The following is a 27,488-nucleotide window of genomic DNA, read 5'->3' as shown; positions in this document are numbered from 1 at the left end:
ACGCTATAAATCCTTTCCATAATCCTTCGTGCGCTCGGTGCACGCGGAAACCTCTCGGCCTTATCGCTTCACGCGAGTGGGTGAGGTATAATTACCATAACCCGATCAATTAGTTGCCATCGATGAATCAAACCATGAGCAAGCGGATGAGTGAAAAAGCGACTGAAAAGCAGACAGACTGCATTGCTCTGAGCTGAGCCCCTGCTGCAGTGGCCACCCTGCCCCCGTTTGCTGGCAGGTAGAAGGTACTAATGAGTTGCAGGGTGTCAATAATTGAATTGAAACGGAACGGGGCAACACTGGCAAAAATACTCACCCACAATCGGTCACACAAAATAGAACAAAAAAAAAATGAAAAAAATATAAAAAAACCAAAAAATCCCCACCATAATTCGCGAAACCAATCATCATCCGCCCATCGGTTCGTGCGGGGAGATTAATCTTATAAGCTTTTTCACTCGATACTTCCCTCCGATTACGCAAGGGATTTGTGGCCAATTGATGAGCCGGAGTGGAATGAATGATGATGATGATGATGATGACGATTCGATTCTATAATTACGCAGGTGGCCGTTTGATGGGGATGAATGGGGATTTTAAAAAAAAAACAACAAATCCATGACCACCGCCACTGTGGAAGGGAGGATGCAGTTTAAAATAATTAAATATTTAGTTCTCGAACGATGTGTGGTAGGTGCAATTGAATTGGAATGTGTTTTACAGATGAAAAAGTGTGGTGTTCGCATTTTTGCTCAATGGTGGAGACGCCTAGCCTCTTACAAGTTTTAAGTAAAAATGGGGTTTTAAGTTAATTTAGATACTTTTTCAAGTCAAAATCAAATTGGACCTTAAGTCTTGCAAAAAAAAGTCATGTTTTGAAAAACATTTCTTGCATATTGAATGTTCATACGCAGTATAATTTGTGCAATGAAATCTGCATCTAAATCTCACGTAATGTTCTTCGTGGATAGGTATTGGAATAACATATGGTAATGTCCAACCGATATTATGCCCAGCTAGTCTACTATGTTGCAGTTGGCATCAACCATCGCCTTCCCCCGCTCGCTTTACCAGTTAGCTAAAAGCGCCCGCCAGTATCCATACACACCGGGCTTGCACCCAAAGCAATGCTGCCTTACGGGGTTGTGTCTGCTTAAAAAATCAATAGCGTTAAGAGAACATGACACGAAACAGAAAGGGAAGGAAAGAAAGAACGAAAGGCCACGCGAAGAAGGAGATTATAAATTTTAATACCCACTGACCGGGGGGTTTGCCAACCCCTCCCCCCCACCACCCCCCATCACTCCTCCATTCGCACACCTTCTGCCATACAGCTAGCGGGACGGTCAAGATTTGAGCAGAGGACTAGCATTCTATTCAAGGTTTTTTGTTTTTGCTGCTGCCGCTCCTTGTAGTCCAACAATTGACCACCGAGGCCTCTTATTATCGATCCCAAAAACCGAAGAGCTCCTTAGTCCGAGCAGGAAAAGGGTTGCCACCGTCACACAGCCCCCGTTTCACGTTGAGCTGCCGCTAGGCAAATGGCTTAAGTTATGTTAGCTGCAGGTCGCGGCGCGTTGTAAATCAGATTCCCTTGCATGCATTTGCTCCATAGTTTTAGGGCGGGGGTGGTTTTTTTTCTCCTCTTCTCACAAGTAAAGTAGATGGCAAGGTGTCGAACGGGTGGAATGATCCGCTGTACCGCCGGCTTCAGGATAAGGTGGAAGCAAAGGAGGGGAAAGCACGAACCCGCTGTGTGTAATGTGATTAGGTGAAGTTTTGCAACTGAGCCTAAGACATCCCCCTACCGCCTGTTCTGCTGTGGTTGGGTTCTGCTGTAAATCTGTTTAAACAAATAAGATTGCCAGCGCTTGGAACGGGTTGAGCCTGTTATCATGGCGGAGTGGGGCGTGCATAACAAAAATAAAACCCAAAAACACCGTTGAGCAACATGAGGCGAAAAACTTGAAGAGTACAATTGTGGCGTGTATCATTTTCTTGGTTTATTAATTTGTAATAGCACCTCACAAAGAGACACTTTCTCAATGATTCAATAAAGAAGGAGACATTCTGATAAGAATATCCGGATGCCGGAAGCAGTGCATCAATTTGAGCATTGGGAGTAGGTTCGAACGCTCATCGAATGGTCTATGAGCTGCACTCAGCAATTCAATGCAAAAGCATCACAATTGCATCAAAGAAGTACATGCTCACCCACTCCGATCTGTTTCTCGATATAGAGTGAGATGCCTTAAGTCTTACCAGTTGTCTCTGGAAAACTGGGCACAGAAGCACTAAGCACCGAGTGTCCGAGCCGATGATTGGATGATGGTTCCGTGCATCGAATCGTCGCTGCTCCAAACACAGGGCAAGGAATAAAAATGATCTTCTTATTGTCCGTATCGCCGAGACGTTCGATACTGCTGGCCGATAGCATAAGTCGCCCTGCGGGACACCGCTCTACAGTCATTCGACGGTGGCGCCCAAGACAGGCGCCCGAGATAAGATTTATTCAAGATTCAATCAAGAGCGGCGATCCACCCTAGCGAAAACGTAAGGAAATTATCTGTCAGAGGTTTTGTGTCACCGCCGTCGGTGGACTATTCCCGGTCCCGGTCAACTTCTTGTTGGGTTTTGTGGTCGCAACGGGCAGGCAACGCTGCCGAGAGCTCGAGAAGTTTGTTGGAGGAGGGAAAGGAACCACATCGGGCAGAATCACGGTGGCTTGCGATTTGACAGGTGCGCCACATTTGCAAATACGCCTTCGAGTGAAGGCGCTGGGAGGGCAAGGAGAATTTGCCCCGGAGAGGACGCTGCAGGAAAGTTCCAGCAACAGCCACAGTAGATGCTAAGTATGATATATATTCGTTTAATACTTTATAGGAAGGAAAAGATCTTTATAATTTCCTCTGCCGGCCGTTCCATTTGCCTCCCGGTTTGTGTTCTCTCCGCCCCAGCCTTCTTTCCGATGCAAGCTTAAGCCTTCGAGCTGGAGGAACCTTGGGAAGGAGATGCTTGCGTTGGCGAAGACTCATCATACGAGCCCCACAGCGTGTTCCGTTCATCGACGCTCAGATCTTAAGACAGCAGCAGCGGCAATGCAGTCGTCTTCACCATCATCGTCGTACGTATAAACACGTCCGTCTGCGAAATAAAGCGAACCCAAATGAAGCAGAACCGGGGTCTACCGCCCTAAGCAGGTGATACGCTAGTCACAAGACACATAGCCGCAGACGAGCTGCCCTAGCCCTCCAGTGCAAGGTTTTGTCCTTACCGGCACAGTACATAGAGACGCACCGAATCGGGAACGTGTATCGAAGGATTTTCCGACAAATCCGTCCTCGATGCCTTAATCCTTTTAGGCGTACAGGGCAGACGACAACATCACTCCGTGTGCAGGTTTTGCCCGGATCCGATCGTCTCTGGACCCGGACTGCGTAAACCGACAACGGTTCGGCTGTGGCTTTTCAAAGACTGTCGAAGACTGGTCGGTGTCAGGTCGATGCATCATAGTGGAAGGATGTGTGTATGTGTGTGTGTGTATGCCAATCCGTTTCAAGCTTCTACTGTTCAAGTCTTCAGCTTCCAATGTCTTAAGACAACTCGGACGGTGGACGATTTCTTTCCCGGCCCAGTGTCTTCTTCCGTTTTCGGTTTTCTCAAACTCCCCACTCCCCAAACTAGATAGTCGAAACTTGAGCACAAAACTGTTTACGGCATTGTTTGCGAAAGTTTGTGAAATTAATTAACTCAACCCCGGGATCGGACGTTCTTGCCGTTTCATTGAACGGCCGGCGGCAGTATTAGCATTGCTTCAAAGCTTCTGAACGATTAGCTTCCAATTGTGTGTGTGTGTGTGTGTGTGTGTGTGTGTGTGTGTGTGTGTGTGTTGGTGTGTTGGTGTGACTGATCAGCTGTACACACGGTCAGCAGCGTGGTTTTTATTTCACTACAAAATGCCACTTGTTTGCAAAGAACGGGCGGAATATTGGTAGAAGTTTTTGGAGTGTAAATATTTATTAGCTATTATTATGCTGTACTCGGTATCGGCCAATAATGTCCGGGAAGGGAAGGAGCACGCTGGAATCAGGCTGGAATTGGATTTGTGTTGAGTTTGGTTGTTTGTTTATGAGCGAATGTTTTCCTTTTTACCGCCGGGTTATGCTATAAGGCAGTTTATTTCAATGAAAAACAATAATTGAGCGATTTGTTTGTATTTCGATTGATTAGTTTGATGATAGTGAGATATTATCAATATAAACTTACTGTGTAGTAATATAAGTTGAAGGATGGACAGGACATTATTATTAAAAGATGGATGGATGGAACTATCTATTGTATTACTTGTGCATTCATTTACATCTATTATTAAAAGGATTTTAAATTATTGATGCATAATTACAGTTATATTTTTTTGTGTCAACGGTTGTAGACAAGTTGTTTGCTAGCTAAGTTATAACTTTTCCTTTGAAAGTATATAGATAGAAAACTAAAGGCATTACGTTTAGATCCCGTTTAGAACCCTCGAGGGAAACAATTTAAATATAGAATATCAATATCAATGTTAAAAAAAAGGTATGAAAGTTTTTCTACCTTCATATATCCTCTGCATTAACATTTAAGTCATATAAAGCTTTGTAGTAAATAAATCCCAACAAAACCTATATAACTGACAAACACACTAATTCACAAACAATTCCAAAAGCAGTAATAAAACTGCAATTTACACCTTGTTACAGCCATCACTGACCAGTAAGCTCAAGAGTGATGCTATCATGCTTAGTATTACAACCACGTTCAGCTAAAGACAACGTGAACAATTATCATCGTGCAAAATTGCGCACCATCTTCTTCGCACGGACAGAAACCGGCTGGCACTAGCAACTGGTTGGATTAGCTCTAGCAAAACTCTCCTCGTCCGCAGCTTTATAGGTGGGCAGTCGATGCCAGTGGCAGTGATAGCATCGATATCCTCACACTTACGCATCGATACCCGCCATGAAGAAGACCGACGAAGTCAAGCGTACGGAATCCGTGCCTTCACGCCAACTACTGGAAGTCGAAACTCCATCCGGTCCGGTCGAAAGACTTGCGCCGCCGCTGCCGCGTCTGCTTTGCGGATATAGGGCCAGAACAATCAAGGGCACATCACAGACACTGGTTAGGTTTACTAGTTCCAGCCCCCCATTCCCCCCCACTCCCACAACACGGCGTGGAGTGGAAGAGTGATAGAGTAAAAGAGAGAGAGAGAGAGCACAAATATCATATTTTCCTTAATCTCTAATCCTACTTTATCTTGTTATGGCAGAAACGTATTCCCTTTTTCGGTCCCGGGTGTTTCGTGCTCGGGCTCCAGGTTTACACGCCGGTACCGTCGACGTCGGCGTTGCCGACGGCGCAAAAACCATATTCATATTTACACCCACGTTGCCTCCTGGTTGCCTCGTTGCCAACACCCGTCCACTTAAGGGGTGAGCGCGGTGAGTGCAATTTGCAGTGGACGAGCGGTGCGACTCAACTTTGTCACGTCCCGCGTCTTTTGCGAGGGCATGCGAGTGGGATGAGGGGTGAAGAAGGAAGCGCGGAGACACGTGAGGTGGCATTCCGCTGCAGCAAAGAGCACTGCTGCGTTGGCGACGCAGAAATGATCGGTCAATGACGGCGCCTTGGGTGAGTTGGTGGATTTATACGAGTTTCGAACCGGGCCGGTACATCGGTGAAAACGGGACGTAAAGTCGCCTCTAATCCTGCCTGTACTGTTTCGTTCGCACACTCACTCTCGCTCTCGCATACCACCTCCACACACTGGTGGCCTTTTCGGTGGGGTCTGGGGGGGGTGTGGAGCGTGATTGTTGGATTTGCAGCTGCACCAACGGCCGTCAGCTCGGCGCTGCTCAAGATTGCATCGCGGGATGCTAATCCCTTACCGTGACGTTTGTTTATGGACCGGCCGGATTAATGCGCAACAACCTCCTCCAACCTCGGTATGGCGAGGCTACCGGAGACCGGATTGGATCCGCAGCCGTGTGTGTAATTAGCATTACCGAGTGTTCCCCGTGAGCACAAAACGTCTTTACTGTGCGCTCAACACACACACACACGGCAACCGATTAACCCTCAGCATCGTACCCCAGACAGACGTAGAGGTTGAAGGTTCGCTTACGGCACTCACTTGATTAATCTCAGCTCACCGGAGAGCTACAGCGAGATCTCATCTCTCGCAGCGGGAGTGGCAGACAGAGAGAAAGAGACAGAGAGCGCGAAAGAGAGTGAGAGTGCCGGTGCTGCGCGGAAAAGAGTTAGAACTTTCGCGCGTTATGTACAACGGGCCCGCTCGGTGTACCACGCGCTCGTTCGCGAGTATACAAAACAAATCGGCAAAGGGCCGGCAATGTACACGTGCAGCACGCAGTACGGTTTGTTTGAATGTATGCTTGCTATACTCACTCGACAAAACTCACACACACACCGACATACCATTAGGCGGCATTTCGCTTCGACAAAAAAAAAACCTCTCGGTGGCGGATAATAAAGCGCAACATCCGGCTCATATCCGCCACAGAAGAGCGAGAAGTGGTGCGGTTCTTGCCGCCCAGGCCTTCTACTATAAGGGTGGGCGGGCGACCGTAGGCACGCTCCGTTCGTCGGCGCGCCCAATCTCACTTTCGTTCGGTTGGCGCGCAAACTGGGCTAGGCGAAAGGGATTAACACATACTAAGAATTAGAGCATTAGCTGGTGAGTTTGCCGGGATTACGTTCGGCTCGGATTGTGCTAGCGAACGTACGGGTGCACCGGAAATGCGGAAGGTTTACGAAAGGCACACACACACTTGCTTCCTTTTGCAAAACAGGAAGTTGTTACGCAGATGTGAGTGACGTGAGTGTCGAAAAGAGATTAGGGTATTTGATTTTTCGAGGAAGCGGAATAGGAATAGTTCGAAGACATCGAATTGTTAGAATATGGAAGTGATTTTCTTGTTTTTTTTCTGCAATATTATCTGGAAATACTCAAGACGATCATTTATCCACTCCAACAAGTATTATGAAAGATTAATAAGTATACCGTTAAAAGCAAGCGATAATTAAAAGAGTTCTAATGTTCTAATCGTTGCTAAGAGCACAAATTAAGATAGAACATTTCCCAGACAGGAAGATTTGAAATCCTACCATTTAGAGTTCTCGGAGCTGATCCGAGGCAAATGGCAATAACTTGGTTCCATAATCCTGATATTCTAATCGATGTGTCAAAGACAAAGTGAACCTACTTATTCATGATCCCTTTTCACATTCCCAGGCAAAGAAGTAAAGGGAAGAAGCTTTAATCCTTCTTTATAAACCTCGGCCAGCCTCAGAAGCACAAGGATAGTCTTAAGACTCTCCCCTGTGCCATTTTTGATAACAAAAATATCTTCACACATACCCACACACCCACATACACAAACACATATATAAAGGCGGATCCGGGCTTTCCATTCGGATCAGTTTCCTTGCATAATCCTTTTGCAACCAAGAGCGCTCTCAGAGGGGGGTTGGGGCTGGGGGGTTGGGACGCGTCGTCTCAGGATCTGGGTGACGTTTTATAGTTTTCTCAAGCATCAGCTCCTTCCGGTAGCTTTATCGTCTGTCGGCTGTGTTGGCCTTGGCCAGACCAAAGTAGATGGTGGTGGAGCATATAAAAAAAACAAACGCTCTCTCGTTCTCTCTTTCTCTGCAGTTGCTGAGGAAGCTCCTTGCTTACTTCCTCGCTGCGCTTTGGTTTTAAAGTCCAGCATTGGGAGAAGGAAGGTACTACTGGGAGGTTGGAAATCCATTTCTTCGACTTTTCTTAAATCCAAAATCTATAAATTCTATAGAATTTTCGACTTAATCCTATCGTACCCTTGCCTGCCATTCCCGCACCGTTTGGAAACCACTTCTGGAGCTCCAGGGCGAAGGCTCCGTCTTCAAGATCGTTTTCAAAAAAAAAATCCTCCCACACACACACACAAACACACACTCCGTTGACGACCACAAATGGTCCACTTCTTGTCCTCGACTTCCGGCCGTCCCGGAAGCGTCAGCTTCCCGTGCAACAATCGCTACCTGCTTGAGGATAGTCTTGTGCCCACCCACGAAAACCATGTTCACAGCTTCTTCAGGAGCTGCTGGTGTACTACCCATTCATTGGAGGCGAAAGCTTGCTACATAAGAAGAGCGTGCTATCACGTGGGGAGCTGATGGTGGTAGTGTTGAAAAATCTTTACCCTCTACTTATTCACCGTCGTATGAATGGCAAAAGGATAAGGATTACCCTGCCTGCTCGGGTCGTCCTGTCTACACCGGCGGCGTGTGAGTACGTCTACCAGAGCATGTGTACGAGAATCCATCCTTCCCACCATCAAGCGCTTGGATGTGTTTGTGTATGTAGCCTTGTGTACGATATATGGAAGAGATTTGTGAACGAGAGTTTGTATGTGTGCATGTGTGCGCGCGTTAGAAGACAACCAGCGTCGGATGGGTCGGATAAAGCGAACGTAGAGGAAGGCGAGCGAGCGTATTCCGAAATCTTCCCCAACAGCTGTGAGCGCGCGCGTGTGTGCGGGATTTGCAGGGAGACGGCAGGGAGCGTCGGTTCAGTATCAGTGTTAGGATAGAGATAAAGCTTCTTAAGGATTCTTGCTTCTTTTTTTTGCTTCCGTACCCGTCTACCGGTGGATGGATCTCGTTGGCCGGATGTCTTAAGACGGGTGGGTATTTTTTCTCTTACTTTTTTTTGCTAAAAAAGGGATAAAACGAAAGCAAGTGAATCGGAGAGGAGCACCGAAAAAAGGGATTTAACTTCCCACCCTACCGGGGCTCCCTTTGGTTTGGATTTGTGCGGTGTTTGATATCTCGCTTCCCCGAGGAAGAGGATTTCGACCACATTTCGCCGACCTTGGGCAACTTGGGAAATCCAAACGAAGGTGGAGGACTTTCGAGAGGGCGTTTGTACGATTGCTTTACTGTGCCCGTTTCTTTCTTTTGCTGGAGAAACAAAAAGAAACAAAACCACTTCTCCAAGCAGCCTGGAGGCCTGGGTAGAGGAATGACAGTTTAAAGAAAAGCACATTCCACAAGATGGGGTGTTACGCTGGTGTTGGGTCGGGTGTGTCGTAGCAGATAAACATAAACCGGAATAAATCACGACTCGCAATCCATTCGCACTTCGTCTACGTGCGAAATGGATCGCTCCACTTGGCTCGTAGTTTTCGCTGCGGAATGGGACGGAACAGGGTTACAATGGGGACCGATTTTTCTTTACCACCGTTAGCAACCATCTTGCATCGGCGGAGCATTGCCTCTGCCAAACGAACGGTAGCATTGCTTCCTAATTGGGTGACGATAAATCATAAATTATAAGCTCACTACTCTATTACCGCTCGGTATCTCGGTACCCTTTCTTTGCCCTGCAGCCTAAATGGAACTTCTTGGCAAGAAGTAAAGCAACGAAGAAATCGTTTCCGTTTCCCCCGCAGTGAATTTTTCCTGCATCTCTACAGCGCACTGATTGGGACGGTTGGCTGGAAAGCAAACCTTGAATCAAAACTTTACTACCGCGCAGATTAGTGGCGTATTTCTCGATTCGGGAACGGAATGATAATAATAATAATAATCCCTCGCCCCCACGCGTGGTGGGTGGGAGGCAAACGGCAAACAATTCCCTACCCCGGCACGAGCCACGAACAGACGAGCAATACGCACAACTTAATTTGTTTGTAATGGAAAGCCTCCCGCCCCCTGCACGGTGCGAAGGGCGAAAGAAAAACGAAGAAAGAGCGCAAAACCGTGCCTTTTCGCATCCTCTCTGTCGCACTCTTTCTCTCTGCCTGCTTCCATCACTCATTTGAGCACGCTTATCCATGGCTCAAGGAGCGAGTTTTCCCTCCCTCTCTCCCTCCGCGGGGACGGGATGATCGAGGGCTGGAAAAATAAATTGTTATCGTTTACTATTAATTAAGTGGTACGGCTCAAACTAGAGGGGAGAGACAAGAACCCTTGTTAGAAACACACCATTCAACCGATTTGGGATAAAGAAGCAGCAGCAGCAGCAGCAGCAGCAGCAGCAGCAGCAGTGTTAGTGTTCATTTCCCCCTGCTCATCCTATCGGGGCGAGCACTCGATCCGTGTGGAATCGCGTGCAGCAGCGGGAACCGGCCCGAACGGGAAACCGTGTGCCGTATCGGATGATCCCTTTTTCTGCTTGCTGTCGCTTGCCGAATACCGTTTTCCTTCATTTCCTCAGCGCGACTGCTCTCTAATCCTTCGCCCGGCTTAGAGCCGGGATTCGCCGGGTTTGGGTTTCGGCTCGTGATATTCAAGAGGGGCACTGCATGAGGCGGAAAGGTGACGTCGGCCTGTGTTTATCTATCACTTCGTTCAACGTCAACCATCCGTCAGAAACGCACACCCCATAAATCTCGCAACAGAATCGGAAATTCAGCGTTTTCGAGCGTCCACACACATACACACACACACACCACCATCGTTTGCATCTACACACATACACGTGAAAGCGAGGCGCGAGTTTATCCTGTCGTGATGTGTAGGGGGGGGGGGGCACGCTCACCAACTATCAGTGGACGGGATAAATGGGTAGCCATGGCCATGCTCCGTGGATCAACGCGATTACAGTGCTGGGCGTATAAAGAGCTGCACTCACTATTCGGCCTTTTGACGGTGAAATTTTGTAAGTAATAAAATACATTTCTTCTTCTAGCAAACATAATATGCTTATATCTGATTGATTTCACAAAACATGTATGTTAAATAAAATAAACAATTATTCATCACTGTACAAAACCATTGTTTACCGCATCCCCATTGAGCCAAGAATCACGCAAGCCCATTCTGTGGCAGGGGCGCTAAAATCACGCATCAACAGTTCAGATTTCGATTCCGCCCTTGGGCTGGGATATTCTTCTGCCCCTCCCAGCACGTTCTTTACGCTCACATTCGCCTATGTGTTTGTGTGTGTGGATTTTTCGGCACTTTTGCTTTTGCCAGCGTTGGTACAATCTAGCCGGTGATTGTTTGCGTGACTCACATTAGCCTGGGAAGGGCACGGCAAGGGAAGGAGCCGGGGCACTGCCGGCTTTTGCGTCAAGATGCGTTCGAGTAGCGGTGGGAGAAAAGGGATGCGATACCGCGCGCCCGGGGCTTTCCTTTCGCTTGCGCGAGGGATATATGGATTAGGGATTAAATGTGACCCGAATGATGCGATGTACCGGGAAGGTTTTGGTTTTGGTGTAGATATAAATAAGTTTTCGATCGTTTGTGGGTTATTGATGGACTTTTGCTTACGGTTTGTGGGACACAAAAGAATCGTTTATGAGCGTATGGGAAAATTTTGACAGGTGTCGAAAAACAATGATATACAAAGCCATGATGTGTCATTTTTAACAAACCGTTCAGGGACAATCTGATCAATTTGTCATACCAAAACATTAATCAACAACTTGTTTTGATAATTTTAACAAATAAGTGGAAATTTTAAATGAAAAAAAAAAGTCATTTAAAATCACTTGAATGAAGAATATTTTTTATTTTAAAATAGAAATGCGTTTGAACTCATACCTTTTTATAGATAGTAGAATATATCTAAAATAGTTGTCGAAAGAGTTATAAAAATAGCTTTTCACAGCTAACGGGACAGGTAATATGTATTCTAGTAACTCCTTTACTTTAAAATTTTTCAGTAAAAACCGATATCTTTTTAGCAGCGATTAGAATCCAGAAAATGATGCAAAAATTACGTAAATATAATTAGTTGACTTACAAACTGCAAGCACGCGTTTTGGTGACATCAAATAGCAAAAAGGTTTGATAATTACCTGCAAATAGAGAAACATTTAAAAATGAGGTTATTTTCATGTTAATAAAAAAAATAGTAATCAAACCATTGTTTAAAAAAATATATATTTTTTGCATAAAATCATTAATCTACCATTTGTTGGGCCTTAATTAATCAATCTCGCAAACACACACACAGGCAGTACCGTATTCTCATCGGGCTCGGTCCGCACTAAGGAGCCTGGTGCGGGCACCGCTTCCGATACCGATTCCCATTATTGCTAAGCCGAGGCGAGCGTACATGCGATGCCTGCCGCTCTAATCCCCTGAAGAAGGTAGCACAAGGAAGAAACACAGAAGCCTGGGCACAAAAGACCGCAAGCACCACCACCATCACCGCCGCGCTGCTGCGACTTGCCGGGGCCCTTACTGTTTGCTATCGGCTTAAGACGCAACTCCTTGCACAAACTCGGCTCGAGATGCTCGTGATTCCCGGGGCCACCGAGGATAAAAAGGATTGGTCGTGGGAGAATGAGGGAGCTGAAGGGTAGAAATTGAGGAGTGCCGCGCATGTGTGTGTGTGTGTGGCAAGGTTTGAGACCAAATCCTTAAGCATGAATGTCGAGACGAACCGATTTTGGGCCGGGAAAAGACGATAAACAGGGGGAAAGTTGTCGGGCGAGGGTCGCCGAACGGGGCCGGTTTGGTTGGCCGAATATCCGGCCCTATCATTATCTCTATCCGGACGCGCGCGCGAACCCACTGCCTATCCCGCGCTGTAGACTATGTGAATGGGCACACTCACACAAGCAAGCACGCGCACATACACATTGTGGAAAAGGGATAATAAAGCCGCGGATCAGGCGCTCCTGCAGGAGCCGGGGAGATGGCGTGGACGCCTTTCGATCCGCTTTCCAAATCCGGCAAACACACACACAGTCTCTCTCTTTCTCTCTCTCTCTCTCTCTCTCTCTCTCTTTCTCTCTCTCTCTCTCTAGCTCTCGCCCAAAAATCCATACAGACACGCGCACCAACACAGACACACACACATTCACAAAAGGCTAAGGGTATGGGAGAAGATGGAAATAATATAAATCCTTTATCCCTAATTCTTTATCCCTTTCAGTGTTGTAGGGGCCCGTGTTATATACGTACGTGTGTGAGTGGGGATTTTTTTTGCTGCCTTCCTTTTACGTCGCTCGTCGATTCGCTATAACGCGCGGATTTGGTAATGGAATGGGCGAACCGTCGGCGAACGGCGGTGGGTATGTGTAGGAGAGCAGTGTGCATTGGAAGCCGCACGCACGCACACACAGACGTGCAGGAGCAAAAGGGAGAGAGAATTCCATGCCAGCCACGGTTCGGTATGCTTCCATTCCGACTTGATGGGATTAGGAGTAAATCCAGATAAAAGGATAAAGCATTATTCTTTGCTCGCAAGAGGGAATGTGTCCTCGTTTCCTGTAACACTCGATCCCTTTCCGCTCCCAGTCCTGCCTAGTCCCACACACGCTCACACACTCATACACACACACATGTGCAGGGATATATTTGCAGGTTCTATCCCAGGACCAACTCCTAAAACCGTCTTCTCCTTCCGGTATGATGATGTGTGAGATCTTTGTTGGAGCTCGTAGAGGTTTTTTTTTTTGGTTCGAGCCCCATTTCCCGGTGTCGCTGGAGAAGGAAAAGTTTCACTGATCCATCGTGTCTCCACCCTGGCCTCCCCGCAGCTTGGCATGTGCACCATACAAGTTAGGGAAGAGAAAGAAAGAAAAAACGGAATCCTCAGGACGAAATCCATCGCACCACCGAACCGGTTGCTTGGTGAAATGCGAAAATGCGAACGCGGTGGGATTTATTCCCGCTCTCCCGGACCCGCTAGCCGGCTAAGGATTTACTCACAATAAATCTTATCTTGCGCCCGACAGCTAGCAGCACGAAGGGCAGGCTGTCCCCCCGGGGCGGGATTTCGCTACCTCTCCGCGCCCGCTTAAAGCCCGCCTGGCTGGCAGGCGATCATCCGCTGCCAGGGAGTAATGTGTCTCGAATTTCGCCAAAAAATGCAGGCTCTATTTCTTTTCTCGTTCGGGTATGCTCGCTACTCCGCTGCTGGTACGGATTTAGCTGAGACGATGGAAAAGCGAATGGATTTGTGGATTTCGTCCTTCACGTCGCGCTAGTTCCTCCCTTTTTTGCACCTGCCACCAGTAGTTTGGCGAGTTTTTTTCGAGGGTGAGCAAAACGAGCTTGGGCTTTATTTTTAATCGATACGACGACCCAACGATGGGAAAGGTTGAAGCGTTGGAACGAATAATCCTTACGGTGGTGATTAACATTTAGCAAGCGAAACGGAATGGTGAAAATTGTGTAAAATTATTCAAAAGTGAGAAAATAAGTAGTGACTTTTGAAGAAATCATAGAAATAAAATAATAATTCTGTATAAAGTAGAGAAATGACTGAAAAACACTTTAAATAAAAAATAGATCAAAAAATTAAAAATAAACAATGCAAACAAACAAAAGAACTAGTGAAATTCAAAACAGTTTTGTTTATTTACGTATTCTGTAAAAAACGTGAAAATAAAAGTAAAACATAAAAAAATAAATAAATTGTTGACGCAAATTTGTAACAAACACGGAAATGTCGAAAACAGAAACAAATAATAGTAACAGTGATAAAAGCTAATCTTTTAATTAATTTAGAATGGAAAAATAGATTTTTAAAATAAATGTCTTACCCACATTTAACGATGTAATAAACTTTTCATTATAAAATGTTTGTACTTATATATTTAAATGTAATCATTCCTTCGCCTATAAAGTACAAACTCTCAACACAAAGGACGCCGAAGGAGCAACAAACTCACCAACACCGCGCAACGGCTCGGATGAATCCGATAAAAGAGAGAAACGAATGTCGTCGACACTGCTATTGCCGCTGCTACCGTTTGTTAGGAACGTTCCGGCGGTATGCGAGTGCCCGGGCGTAGGAAGAAAACCCCCACTTGCAAAAAGGATGAAGGATGGATTAAGTCGATCATGTGTGTGTGCGTTTCTATTTCCGAGGCAAGGTTATAAAGAGCCTTATCGAGATGTTTGTGCTGCGTGGTGGAAGCGACCAACTTTGCCTGCGCCTTTGTATGGCGGTGGCGGCGGCGGCCACCGGTAGCAGCCAGCGAGATGAGCTAAGACGGAAAGATTTCCCCCTCTCGCGTCCTCCCTACCCAGCACACGGGACGGTGTTTTGAATCCATCCTTCCTATGTTAAGGTGTGTGTTTGTGAGTGTAGGTCTGTGAGGCGTATGTTTGCATGCATGCCTGCCGGTAGTGTTTGAGGAAGGATTTAGCCTCATCCCGGGCAGCAAACCCGTGCGGGAGGGAGACGCTCCCTCATGGCTCCACTCTCCCCCGAAAGCCGAAAGCCATTGAACTAACACAGAGTGGGATTGAAAGAAGGAGAGAGAGAGAGAGAGATAGAGCAAGAGATACTCCAGACGCCAAACACTGGGCAAACCGGGCTCCGCTGGTGAGTTGAAGAAAGCTCGAGGAGAACAATATCCTTGCGAGACGTCGCATCGGAAGTACCCGCGGGGTGAGCGTGGCGGAGTGGCGTGGCTCGAGGAGCGACAGGTTTGCCGTTCGCACCGGGGCCAGTAAATCGTAAGAACGTCGTCGTTGTTGCCGGCGTCTTGTCGAGTTTATGTATGTTCGGATTAAGCAAATCCTTGAATGGGCGGATCCTTCGCTTCGGGATGGCGCTTGGCAAAAGCGGAAGCCAACTGTGGCAGCTTCGTGGAAGGCGTCGGTTTGCGGTTGCAGAGACGGTAGCGATGCGAGTGAGCTAAGGAAGGCGATATTGCAGAGCCGGTTTGGATTTGCTTTCCCGCTCGCAGCCAGCTTCCCTCAGCTCCACACCATTTTGTTCATGGTGAAGGTCGGGATTTTGGAAAAGGTAAAATCGATACCATTTGATTCTGGTTGAAGCAGCCCGGGAGGAGGACATCGGTAACGTATCTGCTCTTATCTGCCAGCTAGTGTGTAGTGTGTGATGATACAAAAACCGCGCGAAAAGAAATTATTCATCACGCTCATGTGTCCCGGGGCTAGTTGAGGTGTTTGCTTTTTGCTTCCTTCTCTCTATCTCTCTCTCTTTTTCTCCTCAAAACACTTGCTAGATTTGGTGCAATCTAGAGGATTAAAGGTTCCTGGTCTGCAATTTTTTCTCTCTCTTTCTATTATCTCTTGAATACCACGGAATATCTCCATTATTGAGCAAGGCAGACTGCACCAGACAGGCTGCAAATCCATCGCGAAGCAGAGTAAACAACAACAACAAAAAAAAACAAAACAAAAATCTCACACACACGCCATCCGGGATCTCCGGTGAAGATCAACCGTCTTCCCCACACGTTCGCGCTTGCCGGAGAGGACGCCCCCGACACGGCAACGCTTCTCAGTCACCGCGCACATCAACCAGATGCACCTGCCGCTGGCAGCTATCGGGGATTAAGTGTTTGTCCCGGGGTTTGTTCCAATACAGGCGCCACCGGCCTGCCAAAGTCCCGGGGCACAAATTTGTATCCTTTTGCTGCCCGCTGGACACCACACGGTAGCAGTGCGAAGGATTGGTATTTTTTGTGCGGGTTAGTGCCCGGACACTTTTCCCGTTCGCTTGGAAAGAGAATGTGTGAAAAAAATCTCTATCCCGCCAGGTCAGTTGTGTGCTTCTACTACCGCGGTACTACCGCGAACGATACTACGCCAACTAGGCGATAGGTACAACCTCGAAACCTCATGGTCATACGGTGCCGGCAGGTTTTATAGGTTAGAGAGACGGTTATACATAAATAAAGTCTAAATCCCCTTTTCATCCATTTCTCCGATGGGCGCTGGGGACGTGAAAACGGTTCTCTTCCCGTAACCGGCTGAGGTCACCCATCCATCCATCCAACCATCCATCGTTGCGGGTTCGCGAATTTCGAACATTGCGCTTCGCACGCGAAGTTTTGTTTCTTGTATCCTTGTTTGTTTTGGATGAGGTGCTTTTTTGAGCGCTTTATTGTTCTATTGAAATGTCGAAATGGTTGTTAAACATCCCACCGGTAGCCGATCGTAACCGATCGTTCCCGCACGGCCCGGTTACGCCTGATCATGGTTCGGCATGCAGGCGTTCGGCACATTCTTCATCGATTCCCATAAATCCTTACGGGATGCGGTACCCATACACGCACACACACACAAACAAACACCTGCTTCAGGTTGATGGCGTACGAGGATGCGTTTTAAGGTTCTATTCGCGCTCGTAAAACGATGCGCGAAAGTGGACGCGGCCGTCATCTCCATGAGCGCAACAGCACGATGGGTTTGGCGCTGGCGCTAAAATGGTCCACCGTGCAGAGCAACCAGTTTAACGGTCGCGGCTCTAATCGCCGCTAAAACCGAGCGCAACAAAAAAAAAAAAAAAACAAGAAAAAAGTGTAACCTTCTCCCGGAGGTTACCGTCCACCGGCGAGGACCGGACTTCTGGGGCCGAACGTTTTCGAAAGCGCTCGCGTTCCCAACGGCCGAGAGGCATAATCCCAATTCGACGACCTGTTTTTTGAAATCCAAGAGGATTAAGCACTAGCAGTTTGGTACTCTTGGGCCCAATTTCTTTTTTTGGTGTGTATGTGTGCGGTAGACTGGTAGGCATGCGGTAGGAGTGTTGTGTTCCATCCCGTTGGTCAGTTTTGGAGTTTTGCCGGCAAGTTGTCCGCAAATGACAACGACGCAGCATGGACGCAGCAGCGTGAGCGCGTTGCCGCTGTTGCAGAGTTGGATTTGCGACGAGGATTTCCCGTCGAGTGGGCCGGATTGGTACCCATTATGGGCCGTGTGCTGTTCACGAATGGCCCCGCCGGGTTGGAAAAGGGATCCACGTATCGGGGCTTTCTGTTTCTCGACTGCTTTCCAACGTTCACCAGGACCTGGCGGGTCCGGACAGCCGGTAAGATTGATACAATGTTTTGACGCTGTAGTTTTGTAACAGATTTTTAACGATTTCTAAAACGTGACTCTCGTCAATAATAAAGCGTGTTCTTGCGTGTCGTTCGTATCGGGGCGTACATCGAATATCCTACCAAGTGTGATAAGAGTTTCAAAAATGTATAGACATGGTAGATGGACAAATAAAATCCTTCCGAAACTAAGGGGTATCCCTACACCCGTACCTCACGTACTGTCCAATCCAACCAGCGTTATCCCTCTGGACAGTGTAGTTTGTTATCATTCCGCGTACCGGCAAGTTGCACAAACGGTTTCAAATAATCAAGCAAGTGGTATGGGAGAATTTCGCGAATAATGATACAGGATCTAAATCTCGTACATCCGCGTACCATCGTCCGATCTGCCAACTCTCCAGCAGTTCGCTACCAACCAGTCGACAGAATCCGGCGATCAAAAGACCATCGCAACGATCCCAAAACCCCTTTTGGCGGCAGCCGTTGGTCAATCGATTAAAACCCCCGTGCCCATGCCAAAGCCCGCGTGCCGTATCATGTACTAGTGCCATTCCATTCCGGTAGATTCTTGTGATTTCGCGTTCCGAATACTATTGAAGTCGGATCGAACGGTAGCTTTTTCGCCGTACACGTTCACGCGCGGACGCACCGGGAGCTGAGGATGGAACTCCATTTTTCTAAATCCTCCTAAAATCCGGCTCTTTTCTCGCGGCCATAGGGATACCGGACCGGTCGCATACGCCGCGCACAGCGTACGATAGCGAGTCGAAGGGCCAGTTTGCGTGCCCGGTATTGATGCAAGGATTAAATCACTTCCTGGAACGGTGCAACGATGGGATTGAAGGATTTGTGCTTTTTGTGTTGTTCGAAGTGCAGCGTTAGAATGAAGCGTAAGAATGTATACTAGCAGATCATCTCGATTGGTTCAATGTTTATGTTTGTTTGAATTCTCTAGGTTGTTTGCCAAGTCCAGGCCTGTTCATTACCGTACTGAAGGTCATTGTAATAATGTGCTCTTAGTAAGAGACATTTAATGACCAAAATGGAACATAAATGAGGCAAGTTACCGAGGCAATAATCGGTTTAACGGTCAATAGCATTAGGCAGATGCTCAGAGTCTTTTCAATCAACTCTCCTTAGCAACCTATCCATTTCAGAACTTTTGATTTATTTGCTTTTGTTTGAGCGAAGCCCCCGCCGAAAAGATTAGCGAACGGGATTTTTAAACAATCTCCTCTCACTGTGGATTATTATTAAAAGGTTAAAAGAACTGAGCAGCTGTACCATTCGATTGTACCTAATATCCAATGGGATTACGCTCAATTAACGCAATTGACATGATGCCACCGGTGTATGAATTGAGTGAAAAAAAAAACGATTACAAACAAAAATTCTCACCACGTTTGGTAGCTAATTGAGCGATGAGGCAAAGATTGAGATGTGATAAACGTTATTATGAAACTTCCAATGCATCACATTAGCATCGGAACCGCTCAGCTCCTTTACCATCCACGCGCTCACAGTAACCTCATGCATTCTTTCTGCATCGTACGTGACCGGGACCGTTGAGCTCCAGCACGTGTTCATCTGCTCAGTTCGTGCTCGTTTGATCTGGCCCTGGCATGGTATGCCACAACAACGGTACACAGTGTGGCACACTGCTAGTAAATTGATATCCTGGGATAGAACGCGATTTGTGCACCGAGCACGAGCTGGGACAACTTATCGCCAAGGAAAGGGGCCAGGAAACCCCCGGTGAAGAATATGCAGATTTAACACACTGATGGAAGCACCAATGGCATTAGAATTGCGCTCCTGTGGCAAGGAAGAGTTCGTTGAGCTGTTGATGCTTTATTATTATTTTTTGGTTGTTAATTTTAGGGTTTTCTGTTTTGGCCGGAGCCCGGTTGCTAAGTGAACGATTTATGATACTAGTACTGGTGTACCGTGCTTAAGAGCTTCCATCCACTTTTTTGGTCGATGGATTTAAGGGATCTTCATCCGCATGCATCGATGGATAAGGCCAACCATCGAGTGCCCGAAGGGCACGTAGCATGGTAGTTTGGTACCGATTACAAAGCACTTGTGTCCTCCCCGATCTTGTACCCGTTCGTTTCAAAGCCCCAAAAACTGTTTCGGCTGCAATTCAGCCCGTTGCTGGAAGCACATGCATTTGATTTTAGTGCTGTAGCTGTACATACGGCCCTTGTTTATCGAAGGATAATTCCCTTTGCTTTCAAACCGGCGGCAGCCGAGCACGCACGCAAACCTGCCGGTGCACTCGAGCCCGGGTGGCATATCACATCACGCATTTTTGATTTGCCAGTTACCGGTCGCATATCGGTCGCCGTTTTTCGGGATTCAGGATCCGGACCAAAGGGGTATTGCTCCCGAACATGCTGATGATGACGATAATGATGATCACCAATGGTCCGGCAAACGCCGGAAGCTTCGACTGTTGATCGGTATGAAATTATGTGTTCTAATGCTGCATGCTGCGCCAGAAGATGGGGATGAAAGAATTGTTACGATGTAAGCGATTTGGGTTGTGCCTGATGCAATCGCTCCATCCGTTTTTAATCCTTTTTCCACTGTGATTTATCTTAATCATGCTTTCAGTGGTGATGTTCGCTCGGAGGGGTTTAATTTACTGCATTTTTATTGCGTTTTTTGCAGTGTCTGATTTTTGTAGAATGAAAGAGGGTTTCAAATGGATTAATGGTATCTTCTTTATCCTTTATCCTGTATAATTTAAGGATTTTACTAAAATATACACAATATTTTACAACTAATCGTGCAAAATTTCCCAACACACAACCATCAGTGAATAAAATAAACCAAACATCGTATTTGTTAAATCGCAAAACCCAAATCAATTCGCACTTCACCAATGTGCGGGAAGGTACGAAATGAATCCGCTCTCTGCACTTTACCGTTGCAAATGAACACTGATGCATTGTGCGTATGTATTCCAGCACTAGTGCAGAGTGCAGCATAACCTCAACCCCTGGAAATAACCACGACGGGCAGAAGCGGATGACAATAAACAAATCCTTCTAAAATATATAAATTGTGGATTGAAATTTTCGATTCAGCCGATTCAATTAATCAAAATAGCGGAACGCTTTGAGGGTAAAACGGAACGGAACGGAACGGGAGGCTTTGAGGGTAAAACGCAACGGATAAAGAAACGGTTTAGCGCAAAGCCCTGTTGGAGGTTTGCGGAGAAAGAGAGGGAGTGATAGAGAGCGAGACTGGCGCCATTACACTGGTGGAACGATATTTGCGTTGTGCTCAGTATTCGACCTAGAACAAATCTGAAACCTTTTTTTATAAATTGTTAAATGTAGCCTCTTTAAGAGAAAGCTTGTTTAAGGGATAAAGATGCATTATTTTAATTAATTCAAAAATATTTATAAAAAATCTTTCTAAAGAGGCCTACCGTGACTCGCTGGAAAGAACAAACATTATTCATTTCATGACGCTCTAACACGTGGCCACCCTTTAAATCCCAACAACGCAGGGGCGAAGTCAGCACCGTCTCTCTCTCTCTCTCGCTCCTTCTTTTCAGCTCAATCCATTAAACTATTCTATACGGGAATTAGTTAGTTCAACAGTTTTGCGTGGACTGACCTCTCCACTTTTCACGACCTCGAAACACTCGCCAAAAGGGTGGCCCAAAGGGGTGAAAATCTCTACACATACCCCGACACACACACACACACGCACACGCTCGTGGACAAACTCTGAGCTTGGCGCGTGGGTTAGTGAAAAGCGACGGCCTGGAAACTCCACAATTACCTCCCCATAGTCCGAGGGGTAATAGGCCCATGATGCTTGATTTTTCCAACCCCCCTCCCCCCCCCCGCTTTCCAGTCTCGTTCTTACCCTCCCCCTCTCCCCCACCCAAAAGCGAGACTTTAATCTGGCCTCGCTGGAGGCACCGCGCTGCTTAGCGCATTTGGTGTTTTATATGTATTTAACGGATTATGCGCTACATGGAAGCCAGCATAGGCGTCCCCAACACACACACACACACACACACACACACACACACACACACACATTGGTGTACATTGTTGTTGTCCCGAGCAAAAATTTGTTCCCGAAGAGCGCGTGTATGTGGGGGGTGAGGGGGGGGAGGGGGGCGTTGGAACGGGGGTTTGAAAAGCGCATGGGAAATGCAGGTCGGTGTCGCTATTGTCGAAACTTTGCAGGCGCGTTGTTGCAGGCACGGTGTTTGGGATTTGGGATGGGATGGGTCATAATTTAAAAGATCACGCATCGATGTAATCCACCAAAGCGAAATGGGGCAAGGGAAGGGAGGTAGGTCGCAGTTTGACGCAGCGGGAAGAGTGGACGGGAATAAAGGATGAATAAAATCGTAAGAAGATTAATTTAAAGCAGTAGCATTCGTGTGCGCGATGGACGCGCGAGCATTTCCGGCGGGACAGGACACCAAAGCGGGCAGAGAAATTATGCGTCGCGTAATGCAACACTTCATCGATCAAATGGGAACATTTCGTAATTAAATGGAAGCCAGCCTACGGGGTAAGCTCTCATCTAATTTAAAACTACATTATTGCTGTAAAGAGCTCTAAGCGGTAGTGATAGTGCAAGAGCAAATTAAAAAAAACACTCACCAACACGCATATAATTCCTATATTAGATAGGAACGCAAAATATTAAAGGCTGAGGTAAAAAAGGGCAGTAAAATAAATTAATTTTCCAATGAAAATCTCACCACACTCGTTTGTGGCCGAGATGATACGCGAAAGGACTTGCTTGGAGTAAATCCACTTCACAAAATTCATAAAAAAAACGTTTGCTCCTAAAGCAGGACGCGCTCTCGCTTAACCACCGATTTGTGTGGGCAGCCCCACTCGTGCGACCCAATTGCCACTCGAGCTGGTGAGTGAAATTAAAATGGCCCACCGCACCACCGGACTGTTAATATTTTAAATGGAGTTTGCATGCTCTCCCTCGAGGCTACTTGAAACATCAAACGCTGGGTCGAAAAGCAGAAAAACATCCCGCATACCTACCATTCACTTTGCTGAAGTCAAACTCCTGCTTCCGGTCCTGCATGGCGGCGGCGGCTGCAGCAACGGCGGCCACCGGTGACTGTAGGATGGTTCGATCGACGTGGGGCGGCGGCGGCGGCGGCCCATTCGGCGGGTGGCTATCCCGCCCGGACGGTCCCGTTTGTCCGGGGCCGTTGTTTTCGGGCGCCGTCAGCGAGCTGGAAACGCTGATGCGTGGCGTACCGGACCGATTAACGGTGGCGGCTGCGGCCAGCAGCGACTGCGACACGCTGATCGCTGGATGTAGGCTGGGACCGAGCTCCGACCGCGGCGGACCGGAGGTGGACGGTGGATTGGTGGTGGAACTGGAGCCACCGTTGCTGGCGGTCGGCAGATGGTGGTTCGATGCACCGTTCACTTCCGGCAGCTGGATGCGATCGGTGGCGGTGGTTGGTGGTTCGGCGGAGCAGCTGTTGCTGCTGCTGTTGCTGCTGCTGCTGCTGGAGCCGGAGGAAGCGACGGCCGAGCCGGCGATGGCTTTCGGGCTGGTCATTTCCGCGTCCCGCTCGGTGGGCTGCGACGGGGACACCGGCATCGAGCCGTCCTTTTTCGGGGACTTTGAGCGTGTTAGGGCGAGCGCTTGTGTCTGTGGAATTGAGGGGCGAGAAGATGAAAAGAAGAAATGATTCAATTAATAATGTTTTAAGTACAGATTTTTGTCATTGTTTTTAAATCTTCTTTAAAGCGCTACAACAGCGCAACCCGGAACGCCTAGCGCACTACCACATACCAGATCGATTTGTTTAATGTGGCGTCGGACGAAATCAGTTTCAATTAAGTTAACTGACACCTCGCGTCTCGCTTCCCTTCCCTACGTACGACCGTTGATGGCAAGACATTCGAGACAAAATTCCGATACGTCAAGCGAAAGAGATAGCGAGAGTGCGTCACTGGAACTTCTGCCCGTTGCCTCTAAGCACGCAAAGATGTTTTCTGGGTCGGATTGATTGTTGGACTAGTTTTTGTTGGCCGAACGCGAACCGAATTAAGTTTAATCGGAGACCGGCGTAGACGGAGCGGCCTTTGGAGTTGATAAATTGACCGTTCGATTAGAGTCACTTGGGAGTTATGATGCTGTTTTTGGCTGTGGTTGGAATTACCCATGACGTTCCCATCATATATTCCAGAATTGTAATGACAGGAATTTTGTACCTTTCTAGGACTTTTATAATTTACTCAGGATTTGAGTTCAATGTGAAGGTAGAATTTCACTTCAATGATATTTTGATTAACATTTTCAAGCTTGACAACTTTCTAAGAAAATCCCCTCCAAAGTAAACAAGCTCAACTTTTTAGCGAAGTACACAATTTGTACTCAATATCTTAGCCCTTTACAGACACAAAAATTAGTCTTAAAAAGACTGTAATGACTCAATGTTTTTCGAGAGAGAATGTTCTTGTTTGCATGACCTTGTTCTAGAAAAACAACACCTAAATCACCTAAATCCTTTCCCTTTAAACATAATGAACAGCATTCCCGCCCAATGTATAAAAACCGTTCTCTTTATTCTAACTACGTTCTATCGTCGTCGCAAGGGCGCGCATTCTCTCGCACTCTATCCCTGGCAGAGCAGTCGTATACTATCGGACTCACGGCTCATCGGGTCAATCGATGTTAAGTAGTGGTCGCGAAGCAAGACGGCTTTGACCATAATAATTGAACCGGGTGGGGTAAAGCTGGAGAAGACGTCGTGTGATTGAGGTGTGGATTCTGTGAAAGATCAGCAGATCGGGCGGAAGATAGCTGGCGAGTGGAATGCCATTTCAAGTGCACTGATCAATGTTTGCCTGAACTTACCGTTGATTAAAACATTAGAATTGCTATTGTCTCTACACTAAACACTAAAGCTCGTTGCTTAAATGTATAATTTCTGGCAAAACGTCCATCGGCACTATCTTAGCCATTAAATCTTGTACATTTCTAAGTCATTACATCATCGTCGTATCAAGCTCACCGAGGCTGACCGACTTTATTTGCCTTCAATTGGGATCAACTTCTCGCAAACGGCACGATCGCATCAATGTCAACCGGCCATTAGACCCGGCCGCTGGGACGGCTGTCGGCCACCGACGACAGTTCGCATTCTCCGCCCCCTGAGATCGAATCCGTCCCCACGGACGACCGCGTGGCGTCTGTCTTCCTGCGGGCGGTGAAACTGGTCGGACGGTGCGGGTTAAGATTAAGATTAAGAGCCTTCACCAACCGCCGTCCGGTTCGAGGAAGACGTTTGCGTAAATGAAGCGTACGATGATGGTGCTCCACGGTCAACCATCTGTGTTCTCTACCCCGTTCATCGGCAGACTCTGCGGTTCCTAGGTCTTTGTCTAGCTAATTGTAGCTATTATCACCATGCTTGTCGGTTAACCTCCTGGAAGATCACACCCCTTCCCGGCCCCGAGCTTTGCCGATGTGTTTGCTGTGTTTACATCGTACGCACTCTCTTTTGTGTGATAAATTTATCGTTTCTGGCTACTGTTTTGGAAGCGCTGGTTGTGTTTTTTTTTTCTTCCATCCATCCCCTTTTTCCTTCTGTTGTTTGCTGCAGTCCCTCGTCGCTAGAGGGCACTAGCAGCAAAGTAGCAATTAATTGAAGGACAATTATTTGAATAATTTTACCCCGCCTGTCCGAAAACGAACAGCGACCGTGCAGCAGGACGCACAGGTTAAACATATGTTCCCTGCCATGCTCCGTCCGCACGGAATGCTGTGTGTGTGTGAGCGAGAGGGTCGAAAGAATGCGCCAGAAAAGGAGAGACAAGCAAAACGGAAACACCGGAAGGTTAAAAAGGGCTAAACCCTCATTGAGGTGGTTTTGGATGTGCAACGACCGCAACAGGGTGCTACAGAGTGCATCGAGTAAGGGTGACACAATGTACATTTGGTCGTCTCCTCTCCCCTGGGTCCCGAGTCATCCTGATGCATCCTTTTGCTGTTCCGTTTTCAGCATCATCTTCGCACGCCACACGCCGCACCCGTTCTAAAACTGTGCTAGGTGGCTAGTGTTGCAACATAATGCGGGAATGCACTGGTCTCTTGGAGAGAGAGAAAAAAAACAACAACACTCAAAAACATCATCAAACGGCGGAGGGAACGCCACAATGGATGGTAGAACGGAGGGGAGCTTTTGGGCACGAACATGAGGGACAATTATGTGGCACTTCCTTTTCCCGCAGCACACACAGCGAAGGGGGAACGGTTTAATAACGACCAAATTGTGCCGCAATAAAAAACGCATCTCAGGACACTGGGCCCGAGAAGATATCGCTTGGGGACGCTTACAGAGAGTAAACTCGCCGCGCAGAAGGGTCATCGGTAAAAGGATCAGAGTGCTATGCAAAAGTGGGGGAAAGAGAGTGAAGAAAAAAGCAATAGAGAAAAAAAAAACAACCAGCCAAACGATAAAAAGGACACATTCAAATGCAATGACAATCTCACCCCGAACCAAGGGATCAACCGACGACGGGGTGCTAGTGAAAGGACCTACCAAATTGGTGGGTTTTATTACCTAAAGCAAAAAGGGGTGGTTTGCTGCTGGGCCCAGAACAATGCAGTAGGGAAGCAGAAGGAGAGTAACGACAAAAAAAAAACAGTCCTCCACACGCTTTGGCTGTAGTTTTCGACCGCACAAATACACGCCGTAGACATTCCGTTGCAACCTGTTGCATCGCTTACGGCGAGCCTTTTGGGCAAGATGTTCTAGACAGTTTTGCCACTTTTTTGTGTGTCAACGTCGTGTTTGCCGTGGTGGCAATTTTTATGATTCGTTTTGAAAAAAAAAGGGACGACATACGAAAAAGAATACTAGCAGTGGCAAAGCTTTGAGTTTACCTTTGGTTTTATGTCTGTCGGTTAATGTAGGATTAATTAGACAAGCGGGGGGCTTTGCTTCTGGGGCAGCATATCTTTGCACGACACTTGCACGAGCAGGTCGGAAGGTGTGATGATAGAGGCGGTGGAGCTAAAGAAGTGCCGGGAATCGTAAACTAGAAGGGTAAATTGTTGCACAAGTTGCAGCTCGTGCAGCAGTGTTAGTGAAAAGACAGCCGCCGGCAGCGCGATCTGTCCATTTCCGCCGATGAACACATTAAACTTTCAACACCGGCCAACCACTTGGCCCCCCAAATTATGACGGGCACAAGAGAGGATGGGAAGATTTGCTGGGTGCTGTGGAAGGGGTACAGTGAGTGGCAACAGCGGCTTGCCGATAACTACCACCGGGTACAGGCTTTAACGAGCCGGGTGTAAGTGCATGTTTAATGGTGAATATTTAATGAACCATTGCTAAATTAAACAAAAGATGAACATTAAGTGGTTAATATTGTAGTGAGTTTTTTTTTTGGTCTGTGCTTCCTCAACTATTAAGTGTTCTTGATATTGGTGGTGACAGGTTTTGACGATATCGTTGCAAAACATACACAATTACGGAAGACAGTATGTAAAAGATGTATGTTTTTAGAGCCAATGTTTGAATTTGAAGCATTATTGGCAAGAACAAATGGCAAAAACAAGCGCATACATTCAACTCTCCTAGTTTGAAGGCAATCAAAGGCATTTTTGTAGGTTCTAGAGGTTCATTGCAGCTGTAAAATAGAT

The 27,488-nt window shown here is 47.2% G+C and overlaps 1 protein-coding gene across 1 annotated transcript in view; it reads right to left on the bottom strand.

Moving 5' to 3' along the window:
* The window catches only part of LOC1277225 (uncharacterized), a 95,116-nt gene that overhangs the window by 24,641 nt on the left and 42,987 nt on the right, over nt 1-27,488 (bottom strand). The window contains exon 2 of the mRNA XM_061641568.1: nt 22,856-23,480. Coding sequence (XP_061497552.1) covers nt 22,856-23,480 — 625 coding nt within the window. The remainder of the gene's footprint in view (nt 1-22,855; nt 23,481-27,488) is intronic.

Source organism: Anopheles gambiae, chromosome 2 (genome assembly GCF_943734735.2).
Source record: "Anopheles gambiae chromosome 2, idAnoGambNW_F1_1, whole genome shotgun sequence".
Taxonomy (NCBI): domain Eukaryota; kingdom Metazoa; phylum Arthropoda; class Insecta; order Diptera; family Culicidae; genus Anopheles; species Anopheles gambiae.
Note: the sequence above shows the minus strand (reverse complement) of the source record. Positions and strands in the feature narration are given on the sequence as shown.